This window comes from Pipra filicauda, unplaced genomic scaffold, assembly GCF_003945595.2.
Source record: "Pipra filicauda isolate LSUMZ 115617 unplaced genomic scaffold, ASM394559v2 scaffold2_size9829703_pilon, whole genome shotgun sequence".
Lineage (NCBI taxonomy): Eukaryota > Metazoa > Chordata > Aves > Passeriformes > Pipridae > Pipra > Pipra filicauda.
In genome coordinates this window covers 1,321,257-1,333,599 of record NW_024104421.1, presented here as the reverse complement: position 1 = coordinate 1,333,599, position 12,343 = coordinate 1,321,257, and the positions used below count along the sequence as shown (strand labels likewise).

Here is a 12,343-nt window from a genome sequence, read left to right as displayed (position 1 = left end):
TGACACGTGTGTTTTGAGTCACTTCCTCATCATAAGCACTGCAGAGGAATTATGAAAATATTAAATTACATGAAAACAAACAACTACAGGTTCCCTAAAATGACCTCACATATATAAAATGGGGAAATATCTTGGCAAAGCAGAAGCTACTGCTGCTGGAGAGTGGTCAAATTTTGTCATTTTCCTTCTGGAGTACGGCTTTAAAAGAACATGCTTTAGTGCACAGATGTTGTACGCTGTCTTTTAAAATCTGCACTGGCTAATTTCAGTACCTAGAGGTATCATTACACAAACTTTGCTCTTTTTTTTTTTTCCTACATGCAAAAAAATAAAGAGAAAATCTACATCATCAAAATCTGTCTAAAAATTAACAAGGAATTCCGATCACCCTCAGATTTCAGAAGCTGAGCTCTGCTATACTCTGATACCACACGTTTGATATATGACTTGACTTTTTTTTTTCCAATCCAGCAAAAGGATGTCTTCGTTTATAACACAGAATGATATATGCAACAAAAGCTTTACGTAAGTTTGTTCACTCGGGGCAATATACCATTTCACTGATTTATATTATCACAGATGGGAGTACATACATTTCATTTAAACCCCAAATTACCATGTTTGAAGGGGAGGGGAAGAGGAGCAGACAAAGTTCCATAAAGCCAGTGGTATTTGTATATTCATTCTCAATTTCCTTTAGCACAGAAACAGCATTACCTTTTATTTCTCCAAAGTTCCCTGATCCCATGGCAAGAAGCTTGTCTTTCCAGTCCTTTGATAGTAGCTTTTCAATACTGGGAGTTTCTGAGTGAAGGGGGGGAAAAAAAATGTAAGCAAATCAACATGACTGTCTCCACAATAGAACTCATTAAAAGTCTATCTGCTAAAAATAAGGCCAACCCTATTCTGGGCCCCAGTTCATAATGACTTCATCAACAAACTGATAAGAGGGGAGGGAAGAGAAAAAAAAAAAAAAAGAATGTGTTTTGTCACCTGCTGTTTCAAAACCATTAGCTTTTTCCTCTAGTGGAACAAAGCTCCGGTAATTCTGTATGACAATGGGGCACATATAAACCTGCAGTTCATTGTTTTTCAATTTGGTGAACAAGTTGCTGCCTATAATGGATGCCTGTCAATTTCTGGGTGTTAGTCTGCAGTCAAAAAATAATTATGTTGATAAAATGCGGAGTAAAGAGACAGAGACAGAGAAAGAGAGAGAGAAGCAAAGAATTAGGTCCTAAATCTGCTACATGTAATTATATCCCTCTGAGCCTTTACAATTACTTCCACTTTATAATGTGTGTTTAAACATCGTGTGGTGGTAAGCATACTGTGGAAAGATTTTTCCGGTAACACGCACATTATAAATAATAATAAAAAGTTGGGTATGAAAAAAGCCTTAAAAGACTGCAAAATCCAGAGGGAGAAAAGGCATTGCTTAGAATGGAAACCCATTATTTGCTCATTTCAGATTCTATCACTTCCTTTAAAAATAAAATAAAATAAAATATATTTGTTCAGTATTTTCAGGAAAAATGCAGCGAGGGTGTGGATGGGTCTGATATTTATGTCTATAACTCTTGTGTTCTGACCTCTTTTTGTGTAGAATTTTAATGCATAAGTAAATATAAATGCTAATAAAATTCAGAGAACATTAAACTCAATTCCAAACAATGTAATTGTATATTCTTGTCAGCATTTAGATGGGTACACAATTACAATAGCTTTCAATCCCACGATTAGCATTGCATTCAGTTAGAAAATGGAGTGTACTAAAAGATAAGTGTCCCAGTATGTGCCATCTAAATAACAATACCCACACTTATTATCTGGATCTAAGACATATACTGCTATTCTCCACATTTGTGTTTATGTGTATTTGTATTTGTTCAGGCATTTGTTTACCCCCTACCAGGAGCATAAAGGGAGTACATGTTAACTTATCAAAGGGACCGTCTGGCCTAGAGACCATACAATTATTAGCAACTGGTTAATTTTCCCCACAGTAAAAACCATTACGAGCAACCTTCATTATCTCGTTTGGGCTAATTCCGCCTCCTTTCTTGAAGCCCCAACTTGAAGCTCGGAGGCGCTGCGGTTCCTCGGGGCGGCTCCGCCGGCCGCGCTCTCCCCGCCAAGCCCCGCCAAGCCCCGCAGAGCCCCCGCCGCTCCCGAGGGGCTGAGCGAGCCCGGGCTCCCCTCAAACCAGCCACCCGCAGTGCAGTGTCAGCGCCTGAGGAACCACAGCGACACGGGCACAGGGATGCCCCTCCTGCATCTCGCATCACCCCCGCCGCTGCCTCGCACACGGCTGTGCGCCGACAGGCAGACAGACGGACGGACAGCCAAGACGCGCGCCGGGCACAGCCCCACGCCTGCATCCCGCCGGGAGCGTAGCGACAAGCTACGGATCCCAGCGAACAGCACAGGAGGGTATTTTGTTCCGTGACATTTTTATTCGCGCTGCGGCACCCCGATCTCCTCCCCGTGCGCCCGCGGGCAGGGCCGCTCCCTGCGCTGATCCCCGGGCTCGCCCGAGTGCGATTTTTCTGACAGAATCCCTAAAAGCGCCATGAGATCCTAAGGAGGCGGGCGGGAGACGCTGCCGTGCAGAGTAGGGTCCGTGCCGGGGCTGCTGCCGCCGGGCTCCGGGCACTTGCGCAGCTATTGCTGAAGTTTGTCCGCCCCCTCGAAGCACCCACGAAGGAAACCATTTCCCCAGTGTGAATAGGTCAGATAAACGCCGCCACTTTTTTCCCCCCTCCCTTTAATATTTTATTTTTTTATTCCCCTGTGCTTTTCTAAAAACTCTGGAGCAGCGTGTAAACAGGCCGGAGCAAATGCGGTATTTGCGGCGGAGGGCTGTCAGTCATTAAAAGCCAACAAACCTTTGCAAAGCAGGAATGCGGCAATAGGGATCCATTGTGAGCTGACAATGGGCTCCAGAGCCTCCAGGCACTAAAAGCAGCCCGCCTTACTTTTAAGTCCATTGTCAGCAAAGTCCACGACAAAGCTTTTCCCCTGCAGCTAGACAAAATATTCGCCGCGGTGCGCTCGTAAAGAAACACAAGTCTTCTGTCTAACTTGCCGCCTTAAAGCTACAGTAGCCGCTCGCCGGGGCTGCCAGGGCCCCGCTGCCTCCCTCCCTACCTCCCGGTTTCCCTGCCTTGCCTCCCGGTTTCCCTGCCCGCCGCCCCCCGCCCCGCCCCTCCCCGCGGCCCCGAGTCACCGCTGCAGCCGCTCCGGGAGCGGCGCCGGGACGGGCCCGGTGTGACTTCCCCGAGGGGAGTGAGTTTGCGCTTTGTCGGTGAAACCCCGAGTGCCGGAGTGTCCCCCCCCCTCCGCCGGAGGGCTCGTGTTACAAACGAGTATCCCCCGCAACCCGACTCCGCCGGTGATTCCGGGAGAGCCGCGGACAAACGAGCGGGGGAATAATGAATGCGGTGGACGGCCATGTATCAATGACTGGATTTCTGCGAGAATGGTAAAGATCTCAGTAGGAAATCATGATTAGAGATGTGAAAGGCCAAATGGCAAAATCCCAATAGTAACAATGCATCTGTTCATTAATGTGTGAATATGAGTAATATGAAAATTTAACACAATTATAAGCCCCCTCAGCAATCCTGATGGCATAAAATAGATTGTGGTTATCTAATCAGCGTTTCCCCTGTTGAAATACTGTATGTTAACTATTCAAAATAATATTATATAGATTTTTTTCCCTTTAAAAACCCCCAAGCAATCATACTAAATTGATGTCCTAACTTAGTTTCAAACCTCTCTTGACTTGAACTGCAATTTTTACATAAGGCACTTCAACAGAATTTTGATACAGAATCAGCAAATAATCGTCCTTCTGCTAATACTTAAAAAGAACTTTAATTCTGAAAGACAATAGCTTCCCCACCCCTATAGCTTTATGGAGCTAAAGAGCTAAATTAAATTACAGCTTGTTTAATTCTATTATATACCATGTTAACATATTGTACTTACATAAAATATGCTATTCATATACTCAACCTATCACATTTCAGTAACTGCTTGTGAAATACATTATGCACCATATCTTGGAAAGAAACATTTATTATGTCATTTATGTACCCCATTAAAAAAAGATTTGAAATTTACACATCTTAAATAAAAATAACTGTTTAAAAGGTTACGACTGTAGAGGTTTCATGAATTATACAGAAACAAAGTCATCCTTTGTTCAGCTTTTTTTAGACTTGGTTGGGAAGATGATGCTCTCAAATTATGAAAAGAAATAAACGCTGTATCTTGTTTGCAAAGCACATGTTCTCTGGATTCATTAGAAAGTCAGTAAAACTTTTAATGCTTGCACATATAATGTGCAGCTTGAAACTGGGAAAAGGGGACCAGCACACAGGAACTGCTGCTCCTGATCCCTACTCCAACAGCTACTCTCCTCTTGGATTCCACAAAACAATGTTTCTACATCCAAAAACTGAGCTATATTCCGACAGATTTTGGATATGCATCAGGACAGCTATGTATTACAATAATCTGTATTTCCAAAAAGCTTCACATGATGTTTTGAGCATGATTATTCATAGTGCCTCCTAATTCCACTTTTGAGAGGAACTCAGAATTAGCCCCTTGCTGCCTTCTGAGCCCCACCTGAGCTAAGAATTCCCCTATCACCTATCTGCAGTGTTGGTCCTACAGCACACAATAAAACAATTCCAAGTCTATCCACAACACAATAGGAATAGGTCTACAATAGTTGTTCATTGGTTGTTTGTGAACAGTAATACTGTTTGGGAAACATTTTTGTTCCAGACACAACTATGAAAAGTGTTAAATGTTGTAGAGGACGATTATGGATAGGGCACCAAAGATAAGGACTGAGATGGAAAGAAGAACAGGATTCATTAAGTAAATGTTGGCGAAGAGGAGCCTGACTGAATCAACAGAGATAGAAATTAACCCACAAAAAATGATTTCTGCTGTCTCTATTCAACACATTTATCAGTCATTAGCTCTTTCTAGAGATACTTATGGCACGTTTTGTTTTTTTTCTTTCACCCTTGCCTCTGTTGCCTGCATATGCTTCTCCACATCACTGCGTATGGCAATACCCACTGGTGAGTGGCCCTCTGCCCGTGCCAGCAGCACACTGGTTCCTCGGTGCCCCCGGCCCCGCCACTCTCCCTCCGTGCCAAGCACCACCGAGACTGACTCCCTCATCTACAACAATGAGACTTGGAGACGGATGCCAGCAGCCAGCAATTCTCACACAGGCCTTCGTCACATGGAATTAAACCACTTCCTCGGTGGTACAGGAGTCCCACGTTCACTGCTCTGAGCTGCACATGGGTACACGTGCACTGAATGGCTCTAACACTACTGGAGAGCAAAACACCGAAGTAAATTAACATTAAATTTAGTCTAACTTTTTGTATGCTAACAAGCATGCCACTGCCCTTCTATTTCTGTATTTGATGTTTAAGTATAGCTTCATCGACTTATTTGCTAAAAGACCTGAAGTTTTCACACCAGGAAAGCAGCGGTTTTGTTTCCAGGAAGCGGACGAGGCTACAAAGCCATAGTAAGAGGGAGGCGCCATTTTTATCACCGTCTGCTAGACTTCTATTGAATTTAGTCTACTTCCAGAAGTTGTGTTAATTTTTTTCAAGCACTGTAACTCCCCTTTGGGAGTGACCAAATGCTACTCTCAATTCAGTGGCAGTGCAGATGCACGTGTGTGTACCTGAACCTTCCTCGGCAGCCTTCCAGAAACACAGTCCCACAGTACAGCATTCCCTTCAGGCCTAGCCTCTCCAGTAGCTCTTTTCAATCCATGCTCCAAGGTCACAGTCCTAGAAATCCACTTAGAAAAGCTTAAAATGGTCTTCAGTGCCAAATCTCCATTACCTCTTTCTGCTCCTGCTGATTTTTTACTAAAAGCAAACTTCTTTTTCATGCAGCTGCCTGCTTCCAAAGAAAGGCATGCAATTCCATCCGGCTGTAAGAAGGTGACGGATGGGAGCTCTCCACGAGGCATGTCCAGAAGAGCCATATTTGAAGAGGAAACGGGAGAGAAAGCTGTGATGTTATAAAGAAGACACAACTAGGATAATAGGGAAGAGGCTGACGTAAGCTGACCACAAGTGAGAGGAGCAGTGTGAGTCCTGGAGCCTCTCACTTGTGTGGTGTCTGGTTGTCCAAGCATAGGTGCCCTCCCAAGGAGATGCCCAAAGTGTTCCCTCCTTTGTAACTACAGGGAACAGATCTTGTCCTGGGCTGAAAGAGAGACACTCCTCAGAACAAAGTAAAAGAAAGATGTTTGGCCTCGGAGAGGATGATGACATGAAGCATAGCTGAGTGGAGAGAAGCCAAGAGTTGCTCAATACCCAGCCAGACCACCAGACATTTCCTGCCAACACGTGTCATTCCTAGAGGAAGGAGTATTTGGTCAGCACAAACAATCATGAATAAACTTTAGCATCGGCTTATATACCTTGCACTTCTGGCAGGCACCTTCCCTTATATTATGAAAGAGCTGGCAAATACTGAGCTGGCATCCATTATTCACCCTTTTCTTTTGCTACGGTCATAAATACATTACACCTGTCAGCCACAGTTCCACTTAGTGTTTCTACAACTCTCACCTATCAACATGCCACCCCACTGGTACTCTGTTCTGTGTTCATGTACCACAACAAACCCTTTCTGGTTTAAATCAGGAAACAAGATTAAGGGCAGATTTCCACTTTCTTTAAAAGAGCAGACAAGTATATAGAGAGACACGAGAAATGTCTCTTTTTATGCACCCATTTTTTATTATGAAGGTCTTACCCACACAAAATCAGAAACAATTTTCATAGCAAAGAAAATAAAGCAACTATTATGAAGAAATGGTTGGTATCAGCAGGTTACATAGACATACAGCATCTGCATACACATATGGTTCTCCATCAACAGAATCATGCTTTTAGGGAACTACTTGCAGCTAGGCAAGACACTATGAATCATGAGCAGGCACAACACAGAATGTATTTAAATTTGGAAATCAAAGACCACACAACATACATTTTTCTCTTGCCTTCCAGGAAGTACTGCAATTTTTCACCAGTCTAAAAGCATTTTAAACTTTTGGAGCAGACACTAGGAAACACCTCTATAAATGTAAATATTGTTCAAATGTAGGACATGGTTGCTCAGGCGTGATAAGCAAAAATATGGTGCTGAGTACAATACTACCTGGGGCTTCTCTGACTGGACAGAAAGTAGTGTGCTTTTGGGGTTTTGGTGGGGTTTTCTTTTACACATAAAATGTTTTTTAGTCTTTGGGCAAAAACTCACAGAGCTGAGCAGAACACTCACGCTTCGATATTGGGAAGCTGTGGTGCTCTGGCCAGCACATCATAGTATGACTCTTACTACATCGCTCCATCACAACCACTGTGCAGAAAACAGCTGGGCTACATATGTCCATGGGTGGCTTCCAAGCCTACTAAAAAAGCTCCCTTCCCTGGCAGGGATAACCAGCCTTCCTGCTCTTGGAATCTCTAGTCCCATTCTGGCCACGTGATAGCTCCCATAGCATTTTACTGCAGAGGACAAAACCAACTTCTGTATCCACAGATGATTGATGTGGATATCATAGTGAACGATGACACCAAGTAACCATTGTATTCTTGTTGCACGTACCTGCATAATTTTGTGTATGTTTAATAACACAAGAGTTGTTTTCAAGTTGCTTGCTCTCTTTTGCAATACCCATCATGCTGCATTAGTGAAGTAAATGCTATACGAATGATAAGACATTTTTATTGTGATTTCTGGCACAAGAGTTCTGCTTTTTGTGATAAAAATAATAATTCACATAGCCAGAAAAGGTTCCATAGCACCATAATTAAATTATTCAAGCTTTTAACATCCAAATCAGTAATCTATGAATGCCACAAGAAACATGATTTTACTCTATCTACAAATATACAAAGCAGTTATTTTTACAACTGCTCACCAATGCCTACTGCTAGTCTTACCAGAAAGTTACCTAAAACCACAAGGACATTTATTAGGAAAAAAAGGTTAGTCTTCAGATACACTAAACTACCAGTGTTGAACTAATTATCCCTTAGGATGTAAGTAAGGAGCCTCCAAATGACGGCACAAGGCAGGAACACATGGTTGAGCAGGACAGGGGAGGGCATAGGAACTTCTTAAGCTAGGTTTAAGGCCAAAGCCAGCATCTCGTTCAACTACACCCTCAGGAACAGTCAGGCTATTGTCTGAAATTTTTACAGTTTCCATCACCTGAATGCCCCGGCAGTCGCTCCGTCAGCTGGGTACTTTTTAGGCCTCGTTTCAATGAATGGCCACCTACTGCAGGAGCAGTGTCATACTCCAGATATGACACGTACAATGCAAAGAAATCAAGTCTGTCATGTTATACCTCCTGCCAGTCCTTCAGCCTCCCTGCAGGAGGGTCTGGGCTCATAGCTGGGGGCAATAGCTGAGATCTTCTCGGCGTCCACCCTCTTTATTGATATACAGCTTCGGGACAGAACCAGCTTCCAGAATGTGACAATTTAGGTATTTCTAAAAGTCTGTATGTTATACGCTATTCTGGACTGACAATGTCTACGTCAATAAAATGTCCCCATAGCCCTTCTGAGGCCATCGTACCCGACAAAACCACCTCTCACGAGCACAGCGCTGAGCCAGGGAACGAACCTGCAATCTCCACTCTCACCTCAGAACAACAGGGAATTCCAGCTCAATCTCTGTTACTTCCAACACACTAACTTGTAGAGTGCATATTTCATTGCCTTACCTACCTTAGAGATAATGGACTACATCAAGGCTACTAAGTGTCCAGTGATTACCCTCCAAAACACAAAAATCCAGGGTTGCAAACTGCTGGACGATAATTTCCACCTCTTCCCCTGTTGTGGGGGTGGAATTTATATTTGTGTCTCAGGGCAGCTGGGCAGTGGTGTGCTCTTCTCACACCTCCATTACTCTGGCCTTCCACATCAAACCTGGAGCCACTGCTGGGTGCCTCAGATTTATATGGAGATGGGGCAGCATTACTTGCAGGATGCCCCCAAAACCGCTAAAGCTTAATTATTCTGAAGAAACTCTGGAACAGCAAAGTTTGTACTCACTGCTCAGTTACTCTCCATCCAAATCCTTGTCCTTGAAATAGGTAGTAGGATATGGCCAGTTCAAGGATCGATTCAATCTCTGCCTTTCCCGTTTCCGCAGCAAAGCAACTGTGTCCCCCAGAGAAGGGCACACTGAAGGCACTGTGAATGGCACTGGATGCCATGCACAGGACAATACATCTTTTGTCACTGAAATTCGTTGGGACTCAGTGCTTTGGATTCCCAAAGGCATTCAGGAGCATAAATCTCACTCTGGAAAGGAATTAGGCTCCGACTGCCTTTGGAGATCCAGGCCAGTGAGTTGGCCGAAAAGAGACAACCACAAACACATTCTGCCAAATGTGGCATTTCACTGGCACAACTGCTGCTGGAACATCTTTTGCAGCATACACAATATTTAGGATGGTCCCAACTCCCTGCCACCACCTACCAATCTTCTTCATCCCTAATTAAATTAACATATAAGAATGTAGCAAGATATTTAACCTTACCAAACTTAAAAAAAGGAAAAGAAGTTAAATTTTTTACATGTTCCCTGTACTTTCCTGATATATAAAAAATAAATTAATATGTTAAACATACTAACTCACTTTCAACTCCTGAGCAGCAACCTTCTCCTTTTTCATTGATGTTACACCAGTAGGAATCCTTATGAAAAGAAGGGCAACAGTGAAATAAGAAAAACCCTCTGCTATGCATGAAAAAAGAGAATTTTGTCTTAAACTGTCTTCTTCGAGTTTCTAATGTCTCTTTAATTCCTGGCACCTCTAAATGAAAGAAGGAATTGATTTTCTCAGGAGTGGCCCACCCAGCAAAAAACCCTGTGTCACTTGACAGAAGGAGGCACTATACCAAACCTGAGCTTCACTGAAATTCTGAAACCACAAAGATGTTTTAATATTTCCAGAGACTATTTCAAGAGTAACAACATAAAAACAGAGACATCTGGAATTAAATACCATTAAATTTCACTTCAGTTTTGTTTTTTCTGTCTCAGCTGGACAGAGATACTCCACTGAAATACATATTCCCCTGAAATACATTTAAGTATTAGTGCTACCAACAGAGTCAGTTTCTAATTAAAGGGCCATAATATCTTGCTAATGTTAACAGAGGACGATGTTTTCAGTCTGCTAATTTTTTACATCTTCAGCACATCCTCATTAAGCAAGAGGGATTAAAAAAAAAAACATTCAATGAGATGACTATACACTAACTTTTTATGGGTATTGACACATCACGAGGGATATTCTGTGGTTTATCCTTTGACAGAGAAGATCTTTTGTGCTGATCTATCTCATTTTAAGTAATTAAATGCTTTCTTGAAAAAAACCTAAAACAAAACCCCAAGAGAGCCAAAAGGTATATAATCTAAATAACCATAAAACATAAATTGAGAGCTACAGTGTTTGGCTAGAATTTCAAGGAAATCCTTCTGAAGTTCAACCACTCCGTGTCTCAAATCCTAAATTCAACAGCAACAATGTAACCCTTCACATACAGTTACTATAGCATTTTTATCTGAAAATCTCAGAGCAACTTACTTAAAAATGGAAAAAAAATGACTCCTGAAGTGCTTGTAATTTTTCTCAAAATTAAAAACATGAGGACTGTATGTGATGAGGCTGAGGAAACCATTTTCTACATAGCCTATCTTTCAACCCTGGCCACAGCCACTATTTCCCACCACCAAAAAACAGGCAGCTCCAGCCTCCAGATGACAGGCTGGAAAGGGAGTTGTTGATCCCTGGGGCTCCTCACCCTTCTTTACACCCTGCCTTGACAAAGAGGGAAGAGGAGCCTTCTTTGCCAGTGCAAGAGAGGAATAAAAAGAAATAAAAAAGAAAAAAAGAAAGTAAAACAAGCACTCTTGTCACAAAGCCACAACTTCTGCTATTGAGGTCTGGGGTTATTTTGGGTTAACTACCACTGTTTTCAGACCCACATGGCTCCATTCCCCTCTCCTGGTGCTCCTGGGTACTCTGGGCTCCCCTGGTGCCTGTCCCGGGGAGTGCTGGAGTGCAGAGCCAGCGGTGCCAGAGCCTCACTTCCCAATGGAAGCCAGGAAATGTCCTGCTTGCAGCTGCGCCAAAGCGCTTGTTACTGAACTAATCATCAGCTTCCACCCTCCTCCCCCACCCTGGTTGTTTTTGGTGGGGTTTTTTGTGTTGGTTTTTTTTTTTGACAGCTGTCTTCCTATCTTCCCAACAGGTGCTATTAGGGCCTGAACAATGGCGAAGGCTTTTAAGCCACTGCTGTTGACAAGTGAAAAGGAACAACAAATGGCTCAGTAGTGCTCTTCTCCCAGGGTCACTCAACCAATGGTAATAGTTATTATTTTTATTTATTAGCTCTGTGGCACTGTCCTCCATTGTACCTCCTCCAAACTCCCCTTTCCGTGACAGCAGAGGAGCTTTTAAACTTTTAATAAAAATGGGCGAGCGCTTAGCTCCTGAGCTGGCTCTTTCTGCAAAGTGCACAGCTAATGAATGTTGTCCATTTAGATCTGGATAATTTATGATGTCAGCGGAGCGGAGGTGGGGAGGGCTGGATCCAGATATGGCCATTAGTTACACTGCCAGGAGTGACAACGAGGTACGGGGAGGTGGAAGTCGGGCAGAAAGAAGAGGTTCCCTCACCCCATACTTGGGTTTTTTTTTCGCAGGATAATTAGGAGGTTAGGAGGTAAATAAGACATTTGAGGTTGATGTAATTTTTCTTTACCCTTCTTAGCGTTTTGCTGACCATATTATAATCCTCTTCAGAGAACAATGGCAGGTGGAAGAAAAGTTAATTTTCCCTTAAATGAAGGGAAAATTACTGCACTCATTTAAACGATGTGCTCAGACCTGCTACTGCTCGGGGGAAAAATTGTGGCAAAATGTTTTCCGATCCTAATAATGAATACACGCATTCATACCCATATATTTACTAGTTGATGTTACTCAATTAATAAACTGTATATAACAGATAAGCTCTATCAAATGCAAACCCTGTGTTGCCACTGTCCTGGCAAATGAGGTAAATATGAAGGCAAATCAGGCAATTCCATGTCCAAACAAAATCAGTAAACCAGCAAGTAAGTCCCCTGGAAGTGCACATGCACTTGAAAGTTGAAAATATGAAGCTAAACCCCATGAAAATACTGACATACTGTGGAACTGGTTGGTTTGGAGTCACGTGTTATCAATAAGATTGAGGTA

General features: G+C 42.9%; 1 protein-coding gene across 8 annotated transcripts in view; it reads right to left on the bottom strand.

Moving 5' to 3' along the window:
* The window catches only part of SOX5 (SRY-box transcription factor 5), a 479,309-nt gene that overhangs the window by 159,316 nt on the left and 307,650 nt on the right, over nt 1-12,343 (bottom strand). For all 8 annotated transcript variants that reach the window (XM_027726598.2, XM_027726592.2, XM_027726605.2 and 5 more), the window contains one exon: nt 718-804. In XM_027726598.2, coding sequence (XP_027582399.1) covers nt 718-804 — 87 coding nt within the window. The remainder of the gene's footprint in view (nt 1-717; nt 805-12,343) is intronic.